The sequence below is a fragment of the Branchiostoma floridae genome, chromosome 14, assembly GCF_000003815.2.
Source record: "Branchiostoma floridae strain S238N-H82 chromosome 14, Bfl_VNyyK, whole genome shotgun sequence".
NCBI lineage: Eukaryota > Metazoa > Chordata > Leptocardii > Amphioxiformes > Branchiostomatidae > Branchiostoma > Branchiostoma floridae.
The window spans coordinates 2,185,142-2,204,453 of NC_049992.1; the positions used below are offsets into that span (position 1 = coordinate 2,185,142).

Below are 19,312 nucleotides of genomic sequence, written 5' to 3' on the forward strand. Positions count from 1 at the left end.
TGTTAAGTTGGTATTATTTACTACCGTGTGATTGTCTTAATTCAAGTAAACTAGTAATTAAGTAACCAGAAGGTAATACATGGTGGTGTTGGTACATCAAGGTCTGAATGCCAATGGGAGAAACTCAAGAAAACCCACCTATTTAACTGTACAGTAAAGCTGATACAGTTTGTTGCTGTTAGTTGAAGGTCAAGGATACCCAGATGGCACGGCGTGTATATGAACGTGAGCACGGCGTGTGTTCAGTTGTCTACGATTGTGTACATGTTAAGAAATACGTTTCCGAAACTGTACGAAAGTCACTGCACTTCTTGTTGTGTCAATAAAGCTTAGGCCACACCAATTTAATTTCTTGGTTCACGGATTTTTTCATAAAAAATATGGAGCGACAGGGCAAAAAAAAATTAAAATAAAAGTGGTTGGGGTAAAGATAAGGGCTAATCCAAAACATAAAGAATAAAAAGTTTTCAGCTTGATAAAAGTACAAAAACACTATTACTGTACAGTAACAACACCTGTTTGTTGAAAATTACAAAAGTAGTGTCAGTTTTCATGTTTGTCCCATTCTTCATGAATAAAAAATATAACTGCAATAATAGTACCCACATCTAAAAGAGCTTATAATATAAAGGCCAATTTGCTACACCAGAAAGTTGGTGAATGGTTTCATTAATGGTGAAAATTTGCTGAGTGGTAATTTTCATTTTATTTTTATTTTCCAAAAAATAGGAGCGAGAGAATCCGTGAACCAATCATTAAATTAAATTGGTATGGCCTTATGTGTAAAGTATGGACTAACAAACTTATCATGTTCAAGGGAGAAGGACCAAGATGGCTACCAGACTCTTTACTTTGATGTTTTTAAGAAGAAGACAATGCTAGGAAGCATCACCTGAGTGACTGGTTTGTGTGTTGCAGGAAATTCTGGTCGCGGAACCGCCCTGGGGACCAGATGAAGGACCGGTACAACCTGAACCTGCCGGTGGGGAGCGGCGGGGAGGACGGCATGGAGGGTACGTCTGCTTGTTTGTTTGTTTGTTTGTTTGTTTGTTTGAGGGACCAGTGAAGGACCGGTACAACCTGAACCTCCCGGTGGGGAGCGGCGGAGAGGACGGCATGGAGGGTACGTCTGCTCGTTTGTTTGTTTGTTTGTTTGTTTGTTTGTTTGAGGGACCAAAACACTGGACTTCTCACTTGGTGGTGGGGGGAAAAATATGCATGATGATATACAGGATGAATGCGATTTGCCTTCTCATGGAATCTTAATAACATAGGTTTTCTAGGATTTCCAAAAACAATTACCTAGTTGTTTTAGTAACTATTATTGGACGGTTTATAGGTTTTCATAGATTCTGTTTTTACCCCTAAGGAACCTGTCATATTCCCATCTGTACGTGTTGGCATGTCTTTTGTACATTCAAGAGTTGGGTGAAAATAATAATTCAGTAACATAACATCAGGTTATGGTGTAAATGATCTTATAGGCATAATGATTCTGAATGATGTTTTGCCTCTATGGTCCATGAGTTTTATGGTTGCCAGTGTTTTTTTTTTTTTCAAAGTTCAAATGGAGACATAAAACTGAAGTTTTTAAAATTCATTTTCTTTGTGTCAGAGTCTGTTGTGCTCATTGATGTTTGTATGTTTGTTTGTTCTGTGCAGAGATGGAGACAGCTGAAGCTCCGTCCTCAGCAGCTATCCCAGGGATGGGCCTGGAACACGGGCTGCCCGAACACCTCAAGAAACCAGGTGCGGAACTGGTCATCTTTTGAGTGTGTGTCAAATGAGCAGTAAACACTTGGGTTGTGTTATGATGATGATAATAATATCTGGCCCAGTTGGTACCCAATATTTGGGTAATGAGGCCTTACTTGGTCGAGGTGCCTCCTCTAGCACAGGACCTCCGTTTTACGCCCCTTCTGAAAAACGATTTCGTGGAATTCTTGGTCCAGCTACAGCATTTGGTCGAACTTGGTTGGGGGACTCACATCCGAGAACTGTCCAGACTGCGCATTGCTTAACTACCGAGATCGAGGGCTTGGGTGTATCTAACGCGCCACACGTCCGTAGTTATAGATCTATTGTTTTCAGTTCAGGTAAAAAATACTGGTATCCAATTACCAAATCTGAACTTAACTTGATTCGTGAAAAAAGGAAATAAGTTTGAGGAAAACCAAAAACAAAGTAGCATCACAGAGCTGACATCATCTCTAAGATCTAAGATTTAACAAGTTTCTCGTAACGTCTCGATCTGTCTTTGAGGAACCTACATGTATAATGTGCAGATAAGTTACTGGAAGCTTGGACAGCCAAAAGTCATCTGATTCTGTATGAAATAATGAAGTTCCAAAAATAGCTTCATCGGGTTGGTAGAATATAAATGTAGGATATAGGAGAATTCTTTTAATTCAAAGCGCCACCTACATCGGCTACATATAGTGGTGAGAAGCAGAACTTCAGTTAGAAGCTGTAAAAACGTATACTAAGCAATGTAAGTCCCTGCTGGTTGTGTAACAAGAATTCTCCTATATCCAGTGATGAAATTGTTTAATATGTTTTTTACATTTTTACAGAGGAGCCGAAAGACGAGGCAGTCGACGTCTCCATCCCTGGTCTGGACTTCAGTACTGAGGAGATGAAGATCCTGGAGATGAGAAGGGTAACTTTTATCCATTCTCTTTGCTTTTTTAAATTTGTAAACCTTTATTCAGTTTTTGATTAGTTGCACTGGTTCACCCAATTTGAAAATTTTGGTGCACCAAAAGTTTTTGGGTATACAAGGATAAAGACAGTATCCTTTCTAATACTTTAATGTCAAAAATATGTTGTACACCAGTTGATATCTTTACATACGTAAACCTACGGAAATATTTAGGAGCACCAGTGCACCCACAGAAAAAAATTGTGTGCACAGCTCCACTTTTGAGTGCACCAAGGTGCATGTGCACCCAATATTTCGAGCCCTGTCTAGTGTCTTATCTGGGAGCAATTGTCATGTTTTTTGCCATATTTTATAGATAAAGAATACAGAATGAAGAATAGAGAATTGCATGCAATTTTGGCTCTGTTGTCCCTAATGTAATAGCTTTTGGAATTTAACGTTTTATTACATTTTTGTACCTTAAATTTGCTTTCTCAATGTGATTCATGTACATTTCTTTTAAAAGAATGGTTTCTTTGAATTCCTGATAGATACTTACCCCGTAAAGTTGGGGCCTCCATTTATATTTCATCACTTATATAATTCATCTTTGAAGCCTAACCTTGCTCTTGCCTCCCCACAGATGCCCCAGAAGAAGGTTCCCTACTCTAAGCCAATCCCAGCACAGTTCCAGGAGCAGTGGGAGAAGGAGAAGCCGACTTTACCCACCCTGCTGTCTCAGGCACAGGACAAGGTAAATGAAAATGAGGATTTGAACCCACACCCTCTGCCACGGGTATATTTATTTTTTATTTATTTGTTCAGCTGTTTACAAACAGCCAGGGCTGCCCAACTAGCCGTAGGCTATTGTCAAGGGCTAACCCTGTACATGTTCGCACATATTTGCACACGACGGGTTATACCGCCCCTTACGGGGTGACACACCCGTCCGGGTGAATGATGTAGATCACCACGTGGCTGATACGAGACAGAGGTTCGCCAGGCCTCCATCCGGGTGATTTGAAGTGAATCACCAACTCCCGACAGAAGGATTTGCACCAACGCACACCGCACCATCGCACGTGTGGTTTTTTTTTAACGTGCATGGGGTATGGCTCTCCCCATACACGGGACCTCCATTTAACGTCCTATCCGAGGGACGAATTCTGCCACGGGTTCTGGGCGGAACACCCTGCAGGTGTGCCACACAGTCCCACTCTGAGGATGTGACTCAATCCTTCCTTTACATTAAGTTACAGGGAGCGTAGGACCAGATTTGCCGGCCATTGTTTTAGAAACAAAGCAGAGCTTGTTAGTGAACTCATACTGTGGAAGCCAACACACGGGTATGCACATGCTGGGCGACCTCTACTAACCTACATAGACCAACTTGCCCGTGATGTGGGGCTACGGGTCGAGGACCTAAAGAACGCTATGGGGGACAGAGAAGTCTGGAAGGAGGGGGTGGACTTGGTCCGGGCAAGCAGCCCGCGATGATGATGACAGGGCTGTCTCCAGGAGCCATCCCTCCATACTGGGATTGAAATTTACTTTTTGGGATGGGAAACATTTTTCGCTTTCTGTCCCCAAAATCTGGACTTTATTACTGACATTAAAGAGATGAAAATGTGTTTTCATGATCTTTTAATGACAGCTTTAGCAACTGCAATGAGCATCATGAGGTGGCCAAACAATGAGTGGGAAGGTAAAAAATTTAAAGCTGAAGACAGCCAAAGGAATGTGGTCGTCCCTGTCGATTTATATGACCTTATTCAAAATGCGGATCCTGCGAAAAGTACTCTGCAACAGACCTGAGTCAGCTTACAGATGTGCCCTGTGTGGCAGAGACTGTCATTCTCGTATAGGTCTGTTTAGCTACATTCAATGCCGTATAGGGCTGATATCCATTAGGATTTTACCATGGTCAATATTGTCCAAAGGAGGCTGTATATATATCTGATTCCCGCTTTTCCCCAGGCTAAGGCAGGCGGTGAGAAGCCAGCGACCTCTGCCCCCTCCTCGGAGCAGGCCAAGACAAATGCCCAGATGCACCAGGAGATGATGAAGCTGAGGTTCACCAACCCAGCCACACTCGAGGTACGGAAGCAATCAAGCCTTCTTTCATAATGCATGGAGTTCTCACCAGGAATTTATTTTACAGCATAGGGACATCTTAATGCTTCAAAGCCACATGGTACATGATGCAGCCGTGAGCATTGTTGGGGGTCTGGGAGACTTGTCTCTGAAAATTCAAAATCTATATATAACCCTCAGAAACACTTTCAGAAATTCTGCATTTTAGTGAAATTTCATAAGGGAAATGATAATTTTTTTTGTTAACAAAAGGAAAAGTATGTATTTTCCTAAAAAGCCTATTGTTTTGGTTTTGCCCATCTGTCATATTTGTGGTAGCATTGCAGTAGTGTCAAATAAATTTCCTACCAACACTAGTAACTGCTTGCCCTGTGTTTCAAGGAAGAGGGGGGGGGGGTTAACCTCTTTACATCTTTTCAATATTTTTGTGAATATACAATCAAATACATCTGTGATTACAATAAAAATTGTATAATTGTGTTGTAATGTAACTTTTGTTTCCTTTCCAGGCCATCGCCAATGCAACAAACCTGCCTCCAGGTCCCCGAGGCCCAAACCCCATGAACCAGCAGCAGGGGCCGCGGATGGGCCAGCAGCGCTTCGGGCCGCCCATGGGCTTCGGGCAGGGGCCACAGCCCGGCATGAACCGACCTATGGGCCCGCGTCACATGGGGCCCAACCAAGGGCCTCCGGGCCACATGATGGGGCCAGGCAACCAGGGCAGGCCGGGTCATATGGGTGGGCCACGGGGCCCAGGGCCTGGCCATATGGGCGGGCCGGGTAACCAAGGGCCAGGCCATATGGGCGGGCCAGGTAACCAAGGGCCTGGCCACATGGGCGGGCCAGGTAACCAAGGGCCAGGCCACATGGGTGGGCCGGGTAACCAGGGACCAGGCGGGCCAAGGATGGGGCCACCAGGGAACATGGAAGGGCCCCCTAACCAAGGGCCACACATGAACAGGATGCCGAACAAGGGTCCGCCGCCACGGCAGATGGGCCCGCCGAATCAGGGCCCACACGGGCCGCGGGGACCCGGAAATCAGGGGCCGCCTGGGCCCATGGGCGGGCCACCCAGACACATGGGGCCAGGAAGCCGTGGGCCGCGCAACCAGGGGCCACCGGAGCAGCCACAGGTAGGAGTAAATAGAAATCCAAAACTTTCATATGTTGGTGACATTTGGTCATGTTTCTGCTTCCACTGCTTCCAAAGAAGAAGTTAATCAGAATGTTTACAGCCACCATGTAGCTTTGGAGGATTATCCAAAAGGTTTCCACATTGCCAATTAGAGACTGTGATTCCAATGTGTATCTCTTGTGTTTCATGGCAATCAATCACTCCTAGAAGGAGAGCATTCTGTATTTAGCAGACAGCAGGCTGGCAGGTCCTTGTGTTTCTGTGGGTGGAGTATTTGGTCACGGATATTAGCCATCAAATCATTGGGTTTTGTACATGTATCCTTCAGTCATACATTGAAATCTCAAAAGCAAAGTGTTCCTGTATGTGTCTACTGTATGACAGAGCTTCACGATGTATGAATATATAAATAGTGTGTAATAGTCGTTGCCATACATTGTACCATGTACAAATGTCGTGCAATAAAGTTCATCATATAAATAGTGTCTTTCTTGTGTCCCCAGATGGGTGAGACCCCCCACGGAGACGGTGGCAGCATCCCGGCCTCCGCCCCCCGCGGCCTGCCCAACCCCGGCCCGGGGCTGCTGGGAGCCCCGCCCATGATGGGGAGGGACGGCGACAAACAGGCCCAGGGTGCAGACAGGTGGGTGGAAGCTTGTATCAAATGAATGAACTCTAGCACATACTCTTATGTATCATTCCTTATTATTTCCTAAATATGTTCAGTTCAATAGTTGAAACTCTGGAAACACAGGAGATACACACCCAGCTGACGAGGAGGTACATGTATCTCCTGTGTGTATCCTATTCCTAACTTTCAGTTGGACTCCAAAGTACTGCTCTTAGTTTTTTAGTGCCTCATTCTTCTCTCAGTATTAGCAAAAATTCATGGATCATACTGTGGCTGTGTGTTTTTTTGAATGGATTATTGTGAATTTGACTCTGGAATTTCTGTCATTCTGAGTATAATATGTAATCAAGACAATGCAAACGTTCATTTGTTTGAGGTGTTTGTTGAAATATTGATTTGTTCTATCATTCTTGATGTTTGAGAAAAATAATTCCTTCCACTTCAATTGTTGATTCATTTATTCATTCTTTCAGATTTGAAGGGCCTCCCCACCACCACAGAGGCGAAGAGGAGGAGTTTTATGAGGAGGGTTATGAAGAGTTCCCGGGTCAGGAGCGGCCGCCCTTCGACCACCGTGGCCCACCCAGGGGTCAGCAGGGTCAAAGGGGACGACCTCACCCCGACGGCAGGGGCCCACCTCGTGGAAGGGGACCACCACAGGAGGAGCGTGGCCCACCCGATCGAAGAGGCCCGCCAGGAGAAATCCCAGGGGAGTTTCAGGGGCGGCCCGACCAAAGCGGCCCGCCCGAGGACTTTAGGGGCCAGGGCAGGCCAATGCAGGATCCCCGGGGCCCGCCTCCGGGTGACAGGGATAGCCGCGGGCCGCCTCGCTGGTCCGAGGGTCGCAGGGGGCCGCCTGGGGATCACAGACCACCCAGAGGCGAGGGTGAGAGAGGCCCTCCAAGGGGGAATATGGAGCAAAGGGGGCCACCTAGGGGGGAACGAGAACAGCGTGGGCCACCGAGAGGCGACATGGAACAGGGTGGTCCACCTAGAGGTAATATGGACCAGAGGGGACCCCCTAGGGGGGATATGGACCAGAGGGGCCCACCAAGGGGGGACATGGACCCGCGAGGACCACCTGGCAGGCATGAAGAAGAGCACAGAGGGCCACCTGGGGGTTTTAGGGGCCCCCCAGAATTCAGGGATGACCACAGAAGAGAAGACTTTCGAGGACAGGGAGAGGAGTTCCATGAACCCCCACAAGGCCCCCGTGAGGGTTGGGGTGAGCAGGAGCCCTGGCACGATGACCACAGGGGGCCGCCCCAGGACAGGAGGGGTCACAGTGCAGAGTTCAGAGATCACCGGGAGGGGCCATGGGAGGAGCAGGACCACAGAAGGGGGCGGGGAAGGCAGAACGACAGAGGTCGCGGGTTCAGAGCTGAAGGTCGGGACGAAAGCCCGCCGGTTACTTCGGAAGAATTCCACGAACACGACAGATTCGGCGATGGAGGGGAGTTCAGGCGGAGAGAGGAGCAGCGAGGGGGTTTCCGAGGAGGCAGGGGTGGCGGAAGGGGGGGTCCGCCGGAGCAGGGTCCAGGGGACATGAAAGCAGGGCTTCTTCCGACCCCCCCACCCATGGGTAGGGGGCAGGGGATAGCCAGGGGGCGGGGAGGGGGGCCGATGCACTCGCCGCATCAGGAAGGCAGGGGGTACGAGAGTCCAGGCGATCGAGAGCGCCGGGGGTCGCACGAGGAGATGAGGTCGCCAAGCGGACGGGAAGAGAGATCGTCGCTACACGAGATGGACGTGGCACGCCTGCCACCCAGGAAAAGACCCTGGAGGGATGAAAGCCAGGTGGGTCATAATGGTTGGGGAAACTTGAATTCAAAATTTGAAATGATCATTGTGGTTTGTCTGACTTAGGCAACAGCAAACTTAAGGTAGTGTACATGTATTTGAAATTTCAAATCCAAGAACCCAAAAATCAGAATTAACTTGAAAGTTCATCTGTTGGTAGAAGTCATTCTTGATAACTATTATAATTTCAAACATAAAAAAACACAACTGATTGACTCCACTTAATCAATGGTTGTCACAGAAGCACTGGTTTTGATCAGTCAAAATTTTTGGAGTTGGAAATTACAGTTAAACTATATCCAAAACAAATCAGACCGGTATGGTTTGGAATAGAAATGTAGTTATGAATTCAAAGTAAATGGGTTTTAATTCAGCCTTTCAAAGACTAACTCCCTTCTTCTTCCCTTCCCAGGAGCAGCCAGAGCATGAGGCCATGGGACATCCCCCGGGGGGTAGGGGAGGACGTCCCCAGGGCAGGGGAGCCAAGGCCCCGCGGTACGACGAGGGACCACACGACGACCCAGGGGGGTTCCGCGGGCCTGACCACCCCCCCAGCCGAGGCAGAGGCAGGGGGGAGAGGGGTGGCAGGGGGGGTAGGGGTGGGGGTGCAGAAAGGGGGTCGCGGGGTGGGAGAGGGAGGGGTAGGGGGAGAGGAAGGTAGGGGTAGGGTTAGATGTTTGGATGTTTGTACTTGTATTATACCGTAAACTATGAGACATTTGTAAACACTCTTCAAAAGGCAGCCGAAACACGTATTCTAGATATGCAGATATTGACGTATTGTTCAAAGTTGAGTTCTCGGACATGTATATTGTAAAGTCAGGTGCTTTAAAGGATTGTGATTATTGGAAGTTCACTTCGCTCTAAAGTAATGTGTCATAATCTCGTAACTTTTTCAGCTTCATGTTAGCTTTTTGACAAAGGTATTGAGCCAGTCTGAGAACGAATGTCGCCTCTTTAACTGCATTACAAACTTATGTAAATATGAGTACTAAACAAGTCTACAAGTAGCATGTAAGTATGGCAAACAGTCCATCTTTGTGAGCATGAAGCAGAAATGTTGTCTGTACACATTTACGTCTTTCTCTGTTATCAGTATCTGCAGCTCCATTTTGTTCCTTATTGTCAAGATCATGATAATTTCGTGTGTTATGTAGACCTAATCAGCTTAGCACCTTAGAAAGTTCTGTTCAATTTTCTATTGGTGCATTGATCTCCAAGCAGATGTTGGGAGGGAAGGTTTTGTTATAATAGTAGTACTGTACCAGGTGAAGGTAGCTTGTCAGCACAGTTGGGCACTATGAAAATCTTTCCCACCAACATCTGCTTGAAGACTTTCTATACCACTGGATACAAGTTACAAGAAGTGTACAAGAGAACTGGTATGTTTATAAAATTAAAGGTTAGACATCCAGGTAGGCAATAGTTAAAACAATTCGATATGTGCAACTGGATAGGGTTCGGAGACTACTTCCGGACGTTTTGAGTGACATCCATCACTCATCTTGTGGCATATTAATGGGTGAAAATTCGTGACATAATTAGTGTGATCATGTAAAAAAAAATGCCCTGTGTAGATACGAACCGGCGGTGTATTTTGATGTGCCCATTCCAACAATTGTGCATTTTTGTTAGGTGCAATCACAGAAGCCCCCCTCCTATACTCTGCGGTCACCGTAAACTAAGATTTATACATGAAGATTTTTGTACTACGTATATACATTAGCCTAAAGTCTTCTAAGCTCGTATGTATAGTTAAACTTGCTTCTTGTATCACATGATCGTCTACTAAATATTTGTACGTTACGTCTAGGAAAACAATTTTGCTTGTCATCTTTGTGTTATTTTGATTTTGATAACGTATGAACATAATTAGCAAAAGGCACTTTCCCTTGCTATACAGGCTTTTCATTTGACGTCATCTGCGATATGTTGGATTCCAGTTTATGCCATTAAGCGCAGGAAGATGCCATTGCTGAATCCAATTATCTTCCAATATGGACACCCGAGATTCAAATTATGATTACTATGACGTCCAAGAAAAGCCTGTATTTCCCCTTCAGAAATTCCATCAAAGTCCAGTCCCTGTTTTGGCAGAAAGAGGTGCAAACTTAGATACAGACTTTTGTATATTTTTATTTATAATAGGGAAAAACACCTGGTAGCACTGACACATTAGCTGGCCCTTTCTTATGGAACATGGTTGGTACAAATTCAGACAAAACGCACAGGAAATGTCACAGCAAAGTACCTTCCACACTGATATTGTCACTTCGAGAGGTTTTAGATTGTAAATTTGATTTTATGCATCGTTACCCAATATTGTTCCAACTCGCAATTATGCATCAGGTGTTCCCTCGATCACTGCGCGATGTTTATGATTAGGGATCGGCCGAGTTTACAGGTCACTTAATTTTCCACCCTTACAAGGCCTTAGATACTTTCCGGCGAAAATATACGACCGACCCTCTGGATTCTTTTAATGGTTTGACCTGACAAACGCAGCCGAAGCTCACCGACTATCTAACTGGGGATGAACACGGTTTCCATAAACCCTCCTCACATGTAGCGAAAATCGATCGGACGACGAGTCTGCGAGCTGTAAATTACGAAAAGGCATGATTCTGATGCCGACGAGGAAATGGCGAGGAGTTCCCCCCTTCCCGTCAGGGTCATGCCTCCTCGTGATTTAGAGCCCGCAGACTCGTCGTCCGATCGATTTTCGCTACATGTGAGGAGGGTAGTACACCGCCAATGAGACACACAGTCCCCCGGGTTCTGTATCACATCAGTGAAGCCAAAGCGCGGGGCGAATTCAGACATTCAAGGATTTTCTGCATCTGTCCTCAGTGCCTGCTGAAACTCTGGCCGCCATCTTTGTGGGCGATGGCCTCAGGGTATAACGTCACCACAGTACTCGTCCATTGTATTGTCTCACCTGCCTGTTAAGCACCTGTTTGTACCATGGTAACAGTAGCTCAGGTCGCCATCTTGTGGACACCGGTTGTGGGCAGTGTGAGATAATCATAATGCCCCAAAAAGTCTAAAAAGGAACTTGAACCGATTTCAACATGGACTAAACTTGACCATAAGGATCGATATCCTAGCACGGACTGAACCCGGAAGCACCTTGAAACTAGTGATATAGTAGACAATAAATGAGGATGACAACAACAACAGTAATAAAGGTTGGTGGCTTCAATATGGACGGTATTCTCATGACAATTTCTCACCATTGTTTATCACCCCGACCAATCGAATGGGGACATCCCTCGCGAATGTGCACACTCCTCTAGAAAAGAGGACACTCCTCGACGTTCAAGGGGACGTTCCTCTTGGAAAGGGGATGTGCCTCCCTTTATTAGGGGACTCTCCTCCGGAAATGGTATGCTCACCGGGCATAGGGGACGTCCCTCCAACACCCCCGCAGGCCCGTGGAATCGGCCGAAAACCCGACATATCCCGTTCTAGTTCATCTAAATCACAACATCCAAAACTTTAACCCCGTCAGTGCTCTCGACAAACGCCACACCTCGCAAGGTACGGATAGTTTTTGATTTAAAATTGAGGCATGTTGGAAATAAAGCTGACCGCCGGCAGAACATCACTTCTCTTCAGTGTTTTAATGGCGGCGTATCGCACGCCCGGCAAGCACAACATCAAGTTTTAGCCTAAATATCCGCGTGCTTGTCGGGTTTTAAGGCCTCCCTCCCCAACACACGCACATGGGAGAAGTTTCTAACATGATGTAAGACGTAGTTATTCGGGATTTTTTGTCAACGCGGCTACATGGCCCGATACCGTATCCGTGTGCTTGTCGAGACAGGCCCCCCTCCCCAGCACACGTACGGGCGCCGGGTCTCTGTCACGGTAGCCGTAGTTATCGAGCGTTTCCAGTACACCGCGGCCTTTTTACAGGCCATAACATATAACGGTGACTACCATCGTGTTAGAAACTTCTCCCATGTACGTGTGTCAGGGAGGGAGGCCTTAAAACCCGACAAGCACGCGGATATTTAGGCTAAAACTCGATGTTGTGCTTGCCGGGCGTGCGATACGCCGCCATTAAAACACTGAAGAGAAGTGATGTTCTGCCGGCGGTCAGCTTTATTTCCAACATGCCTCAATTTTAAATCAAAAACTATCCGTACCTTGCGAGGTGTGACGTTTGTCGAGAGCACTGACGGGGTTAAAGTTTTGGATGTTGTGATTTAGATGAACTAGAAAGGGATTTGTCGGGTTTTCGGCCGATTCCACGGGCCGGCGGGGGTGTTGGAGGGACGTCCCCTATGCCCGGTGAGCATACCATTTCCGGAGGAGAGTCCCCTAATAAAGGGAGGCACATCCCCTTTCCAAGAGGAACGTCCCCTTGAACGTCGAGGAGTGTCCTCTTTTCTAGAGGAGTGTGCACATTCGCGAGGGATGTCCCCATTCGATTGGTCGGGGTGTTTATGTCTTATTTCCGGAAGCACTGGCTCTTGCAGCCGATACCTTACCATTTGCCGTGTATTGCAATGATAGTGTCAATTCAATTCTGCAGAACAATACAAAATGTGAAGGCATGAAATTGGACGGCTAAAATACAGACGTTGAATGGTACATTCGTCTTATTTCTAAGCAGATCATATAGGGCTATCGATAGCAAAGGAATAAATATCCAAATGACTAGTAAACATTATTCAATTGACCTGGCTGTGGATACTGCCTTTGTCCCGATAGATCTGCATGGAGATCACAATCGGTAATTCATGAAGAAGTAATCAAATTACTGACCGGTTTTTATCACGTGACGTAGGAAGAGGCGGGGTGATCTCCCAAAGGACGACATTTCAACCAACCGTTGTGTTTTGCTCTGGGACTCCGTTACCCAAAGGAAATCAGATGCAAATCAAGGAAATCCTGATGATGCGATGATGAAAGAAAGTACGCATGCATTGTTTTGGACAAACCGCCCAGTATAAAGCACATCAGATAGTTGGCAGGGATCGGACTAGAAAGAAGCCGTCCACCCTCCTGTTCGTTTGCTTTCCTCCGCAAAATGGCGTTACGTTCGGAATTCGAAGACTCGCCGGCTGTGTCTGCATCCCTTGCACCAGTTGTGGATGAAATGGCCAAGACCATTGCTGCAATAAAGACCAGTATCGGGGACGTGTCCGCTGCGATAGACAACAAAACCATTCTGAAGACCAAGGTCCATGAGCCATACTTCACGTATGCAACGAAATCGCAAAGACTCTACCTGGGCGACCATCTTGCCAGCATCGGTGCCGCACAAGTCTTCACCGAAAACATCCAGTGTTTGCGGAAGATGGACCATGGCGGGTTTTCTGAGGATGTCTGGCCCTACATGTACGTCCTGTACAGCTGCTGCAATAGCCACTCGGACATCAGTCAAAAATTTTCTGAAGAACTGGGGAAGGCTGGGATCATCCCTATCCTTATTCAGGACCTTCGGGAATTCAAGGAGACTTGTACAACTGATCGGGTAAGTGCAAATGCGGTAAAACAAAAACGGTACAAATTAGATGAATTCTATCTCTACTCTCCAGGAAACATTATCAAATGAAAAAAAAAGCAAAAGTACAAACTGTGTTGCGATAATCTGTTTTGTTTCGACTGCAGAAATCCCATTTCTTTACAACGGCTATAAATGTACATATCGTCTTTTAAAACCAAAAATTCGCCTATGATGTCCAGCGTAGTCTTCGTTACAACGTAAACGTTTGTAAAGTAAAGGTAACATCGAAAACAGTACCACAATTAGCAATTTGTGTTATCGCCATTATCCGATTATAGGTCATCGTTGAATTCCCAATGACATGTAGATCAGATATATTTCTGAAATCAAAATTCAAATATGCTTCCAAATTGATATAGATAAGTTAGAAATGCAAATATCTTTATCATTGATGACCTAATAGAAAGTAACACTATTATGTGTAACAGACTTGTTGTAAATGTGTGCAACCATCGTGAAAACAAAAATGCATGCGACCACTCTTTACATTCTCTTTTATTTGTATTTCCAGAACCATAAGGACATAGTGGACAGACTGATGGGTACCCTGTACAACATGTCTCGGTTCTCCAGTATCAGGCCGCTCTTCAGCGAGAACAACGCCATAGGAAGTCTTATTCCGTATCTCAAGGCGGACAACGAGAAGTTCAAGACCTTCGCTACCTTTACACTGGCGTACATAATTGGTGAGTACTGAATCATGTTCATTTCGTATCATTTATAGATACGAAAAAGGGTAGACGGAGATCTACGTACCAGGGCCTTATAAAGCACCATAGGTAGTCCTCAGTAGTTTTTTTGAAGGCCTTTCGTACGTAGAGGCAGTGAGGCGGGTTGTTATCCGCTGTGTCTAAGACAAGGTAACTGGACGGGGAGCCCATTTCTTTTCTTTCACCGTCTTTAACCTCCAAAACTGAAGCTAGATACCCATTGTCACACCTAGGTGGAGTGAGGAAAGTCCTGTAAAGTGTATTTCAATTGGACACCAGATCAGCAGCATGACAGTATTCAGCACGTCTGTGTTCTGGGTCAACTAGCCTGCAGTTCTGCCACACGACCCCACAAGAGTACAATAGACTTTGTTCAAACGTACCCTGCTCAATTCCAAATCCTTCCACTCCAGATATCGCTGCCCACTTGACAGTGAAGCTGATGGAATTATTTTACTTTTAATCTCAGACGAGGAAAACCTGCGGATAATGACGGACCCCTCCGTCATCCGTTTCATCATCGCGATGTTCACCAAGGCCGTGGATGATGGGAGGAAGCGGTACACGGTGGACGGTACCAGCTTCAGCGCCGCCGAGCTGGCCATGGGGATAGAGAGGCTGGCCGTGAACGACACTTCTGATGACAATAACAAGGTAATCAACATTTTGCCAAGATTTCATGATGGTTATCTAAGAGGGTACATGACCATAGATCATCGATTTAACACGAATCATCCAATTTACAGTCCCAAACGGTTGCTTTGTTACCGCTCTACATTGCACCAACATTGTATTACCATATATTAATAAAGCACAAAGAAAAGGCGAAGGTACGGATAATGTACCGCAACAACGTTGCATGTACTGCAAGACAGTGATGCAGTCTGTCCCTAATGTAATGTAATCTCATTAAGAGTTTTCCTCTGTTTATCCTGAAAATAAGGGATTGCAAGAGCATTGGAAAGTACTATGTCTTGGTCGGTATAACAAGCAGTCTGGTGTTTTCCATCACAGCTGACACTAGTTGCTGAAGGAGTCCTCCCTCCTCTGTTCAAACTGATGACTGAAGGAGATGAAGAGGAGCAGCTTCATTCGATCCAGGCCATCTCCCAACTCGCCTTCCATCCAGACAACAGGGAGAAGATCCTGATAGTCACCCCAAAGCTGCGGCAGTTCAAGTCAAGTAAAAACCCCGATGTAGCAGCGGCCGCTAGCGGAGCTCTGTGGCAACTGCAGGATGCAGAGTCCCGTCATCAGAATGGTACGATCAACGCATTGTGTTCATAGCGTTTGCTGATTTGATACTTGACATATGTACATGGCGTGTGACAGTTGACAGTCTATACGAGAAGTAAATTGTGGACCTTGGTCAAAATAGATTGTATGAAGACAATGATCTCCAAGACAAGCTCAGTCACCTACCGATTGTACATCCTAGTTAGACCGATATGAACATCGTTTTCAAGTCCACCGGAGATCTGACAAAGACTACAGTCGTACATGTATGTTGTACAATATTGCAGCATTACACAGTATGTAAGTTTTGGTTATCATCACACCTTAATTTTCATCTCACCTATCTATTACAGGTGTAGCGTACGGTGGCGGCGATGCAGGTAATGGCAGAAAAGGCAGCCACGTTCGTCACGTGATGCTCAGCTACCAATGGGACAACCAGGAATTAGTTAAGAAGGTAGCTGATCATAAGATGTGAGACATATGCGATATAGCAAAAGCCGCTTTATTTGAAAGCCCATTTTCCGGCACAATTTTCCCGATTATTAGGTTTTCCAATTACATGTATTTTAGATTTACAGTAGAAATATCACAAAACAGAACCTTACCGACCCTTACATAATCGCCATCTTGAAACCACAGATAAAAACCATGTTGGAGGCCAGCGGATATAACGTCTGGATGGACATAGACCGGATGGGCGGATCTACCCTTCAGGCTATGGCCAAGGCAGTGGAGGGCGCAGCTGTGGTGCTGATTTGTATGACGCGCAAGTACAAGGAGAGCGCCAACTGCAGGGGAGGTAGTGGAGCAGCTAGACTTTTTCTGATTGACTGTTTTCAAATTAAAGGAATATTTCTAATAAGAGGATTTCATAGAGTTTCACCGTCAAAATCTCTGCCTTTTTTGTCAGCTAGTTGATTTGTAGATCACGAATTGGGGAAAAACGTCCCCGGAGATTCCTAAAATTCCTACTCGGAACTGGTAATTTGCTCATTGTTTTCAAGTTTGCCGGTTTCCACTGTAAGCTTATCCTTTTTCTGTCCGGTGTGGCCGATATGTCTCGGACATTTGCGTTGTTAAACTCTCCTTAGATTGGTTCCATAGAACTCACATTTCTTTGTCGTTGCTTAAATCGTTGCATCTCTTAGACTATCATGATACAGCTGTAAATGAATATGTTGCTTTCTAGCCTGTGTTTACACAAGCTCTCGCCGACTGGGCTTAATAACCCCCTCTAGGGAGGCGGCAATCGTAGGGCCGGCCGCTAGGGGCGCGATTTTAGTCAGGCTATGTTGCTTTCCTGCCCTGACAGAATGTGAATATACCCGAGAGAGGGGAACAGACATCATCCCGCTGAAGATGGAGGACAGCTACAGGCCTGACGGCTGGCTGGGCTTCCTGGTGGGGGCTCGGCTCTACTTCAACTTCGACTGCAGGGACAGGTTCGAGGACGTGATGGCGCGGCTAATGAGAGAAATAGGTACATTCCTTCATGTGTTTTCTCTTTCACACTCACTCTCTGTCCGTCTCTGAGAGACCATTGGTGTCATAAGTTGCGAAAGATCACGTGACCAAACTGAATGAGTCAGTATCCCTGAAGAAGGTCTGAATTTTTTTTTACGTTTGTACACCTTACTCCTGTTGGAAAGAAAAATACGCCTTTTATTACTATGAAAAGACGGTCAATACGTTTTACAAAGCGTTAATTTCAGGGAAAGCATATTGCACCACTTCTGTGACGTTTCAATTACTGCATTTGTAACTTTTCATGCAGGCAGCGATGTAATGTTTTGATTTAACAGGTGACCGGGGAAAAGGTCGTGCCCCTGACGTCACGGAGGTGGGTTCAGTTACAGAGCTCGAGGTAGACCCGATGACGCCCAGACCACAGGGACCGAAACCTCACAGCTGGGTGCGGCAGGAAGTCAGGATATGGGCTCAGGAGAATAAGCTTGAAGGGTAAAGGTTATAAGATGTACCTCTATTTTGTTTTATTAATCTGTGCTGTTATGCATACAAAACTTAGCAAGAATCCAATTCACTAGTTTCGTTTTCTGTACGGTTAATGACTCACTCTCACTCAATCATCTCGACGTCCAAAGTAACAACCGTATATTAATTCAAAGTATCCATTTATCTACAAGAACCCAAATAATTTGCAATGGGATCATATCAAAAGGAATAGAGCTTTGAAAGATCAACTGCTACTTGTCAACTATTTGCCATAGTTCATTAATTAACAATGAGGGAGTTCCATGGTATCTACGGTCACACGTACACCTGCCTTTTGGTATTTCAGAAATCTGGAAAAGTTGGAACCAGAGGATTTACACTTCCTGCGCAGGATGAGGAAGGAGGTAAGCAACTACACTTCAAATTTTGATATATTACATTACGTAACCAGAGTTGCACAGTCTGTTTGCACAGTCCTAGCTTGCATTTTTTTTAGCTAGAACAGCGTCTGGATGCAATCTCTTACGCAAGGTAGTAGGAATAAACATATTTCAAATGTAAGCCTACTGTCATGTAGCCTGGGTACCATCCAGACGGTAGTTCGCGCCACCGTTATTATACACAGATAAAGTCGCTTCCCGCTCCGACCTTCGTCATACACTATGTACAGTCGCTTCTCTCCAGCAGAAGCGAACATAGGAGGGAACTACCAGTACTACTCGGGTAGTACCTAGGATAAATACGAGTATATGGCCTCCTTGGGTCAATATTTACCTAACTGTCATGCTTATACAGTGCTTGATAACAATGTAGGTACTGGACTGTGTATCTAATTCTGCAGGCTCCTGCTGAGTTTTACAAGTCTATTGAGGATGAGCTGGGACTGAAGAGCATCTCCAGCAAGAGGAAGTTCTGTGATGCGCTGGAGATGCTGGAGAAGACACGACAGTTACAAACGTCTAGGGAAGACAAATCCGCGGTTAAAGGATCCTCATCCTGTCAGTTAATCTAAACACACGACGCGCGTGCCAGTTTCATTGGAAAGATGCTATATATATATATATATATATATATATATATATATAGATATATATATATATATATATATATATATATATATATATATATGTGAGATGTGAGAGACTGTGCTGAGTACCATAACTTATTTATCTATTTATTTATTGGTTTGTCTGTTCAGTACGTATAACAAGGGCTGCCTAACTGGCCTGTGACTATGACAAAGAGTTAGCCCTGCTGATAAATTCAGAGACAAAACAAATGAAATTAATGGCTTGACATGGACAGAACAATGATCAATAGCAATATTCTGTTATCTTACACCAACAATCTGTAACTAGCAGTACCACTTCATATAGTTTTAAAGAATGTACAGATATTGCACCGATAGATATTATGACACGACAAATCTTCACAAACATTATTTCGACACTATCGTAAATGTAATCGTGTTTGGTCAGTCAAAGGTTTAACCTCCTTGGCCAGTCATAAGCAACACATGTACACACTTAAATATATGCAACAAACAACAGGTGGACGATTTACAATCCAGAAACATAGGTACAATATATTT

General features: G+C 45.4%; 2 protein-coding genes across 2 annotated transcripts in view; both read left to right on the forward strand.

The window, feature by feature from the left end:
• Window positions 1–11,204, forward strand: part of LOC118430865 (pre-mRNA 3' end processing protein WDR33-like) — a 37,481-nt gene extending 26,277 nt beyond the window's left edge. Inside the window, exons 11-20 of the mRNA XM_035841900.1 lie at window positions 919–1,013; window positions 1,663–1,749; window positions 2,574–2,659; window positions 3,285–3,395; window positions 4,619–4,738; window positions 5,245–5,868; window positions 6,374–6,513; window positions 6,975–8,298; window positions 8,714–8,894; window positions 11,152–11,204. Coding sequence (XP_035697793.1) covers window positions 919–1,013; window positions 1,663–1,749; window positions 2,574–2,659; window positions 3,285–3,395; window positions 4,619–4,738; window positions 5,245–5,868; window positions 6,374–6,513; window positions 6,975–8,298; window positions 8,714–8,894; window positions 11,152–11,204 — 2,821 coding nt within the window. The remainder of the gene's footprint in view (window positions 1–918; window positions 1,014–1,662; window positions 1,750–2,573; window positions 2,660–3,284; window positions 3,396–4,618; window positions 4,739–5,244; window positions 5,869–6,373; window positions 6,514–6,974; window positions 8,299–8,713; window positions 8,895–11,151) is intronic.
• A 1,803-nt stretch (window positions 11,205–13,007) lies between these two features.
• On the forward strand, window positions 13,008–18,816 carry LOC118431161. The gene is made up of 10 exons (XM_035842277.1): window positions 13,008–13,786; window positions 14,331–14,505; window positions 14,999–15,183; window positions 15,544–15,790; window positions 16,119–16,222; window positions 16,408–16,567; window positions 17,081–17,248; window positions 17,571–17,727; window positions 18,068–18,125; window positions 18,563–18,816. Exons 1-10 carry the CDS (start codon window positions 13,340–13,342, stop codon window positions 18,731–18,733), a joined length of 1,872 nt encoding a protein of 623 aa, XP_035698170.1. The 5' UTR covers window positions 13,008–13,339; the 3' UTR covers window positions 18,734–18,816.
• The last annotated feature ends 496 nt before the right edge of the window (window positions 18,817–19,312 follow it).

Bases quoted from the DNA above. Each gene is read 5' to 3' on its own strand.
- LOC118431161 (XM_035842277.1), top strand. From the start codon at position 13,340: ATGGCGTTACGTTCGGAATTCGAAGACTCGCCGGCTGTGTCTGCATCC. The intron at 16,223-16,407 runs GTAGCTGATCAT...TTGAAACCACAG, and splicing joins ACCAGGAATTAGTTAAGAAG to ATAAAAACCATGTTGGAGGC. The intron at 16,568-17,080 runs GTAGTGGAGCAG...CTGCCCTGACAG, and splicing joins GAGCGCCAACTGCAGGGGAG to AATGTGAATATACCCGAGAG.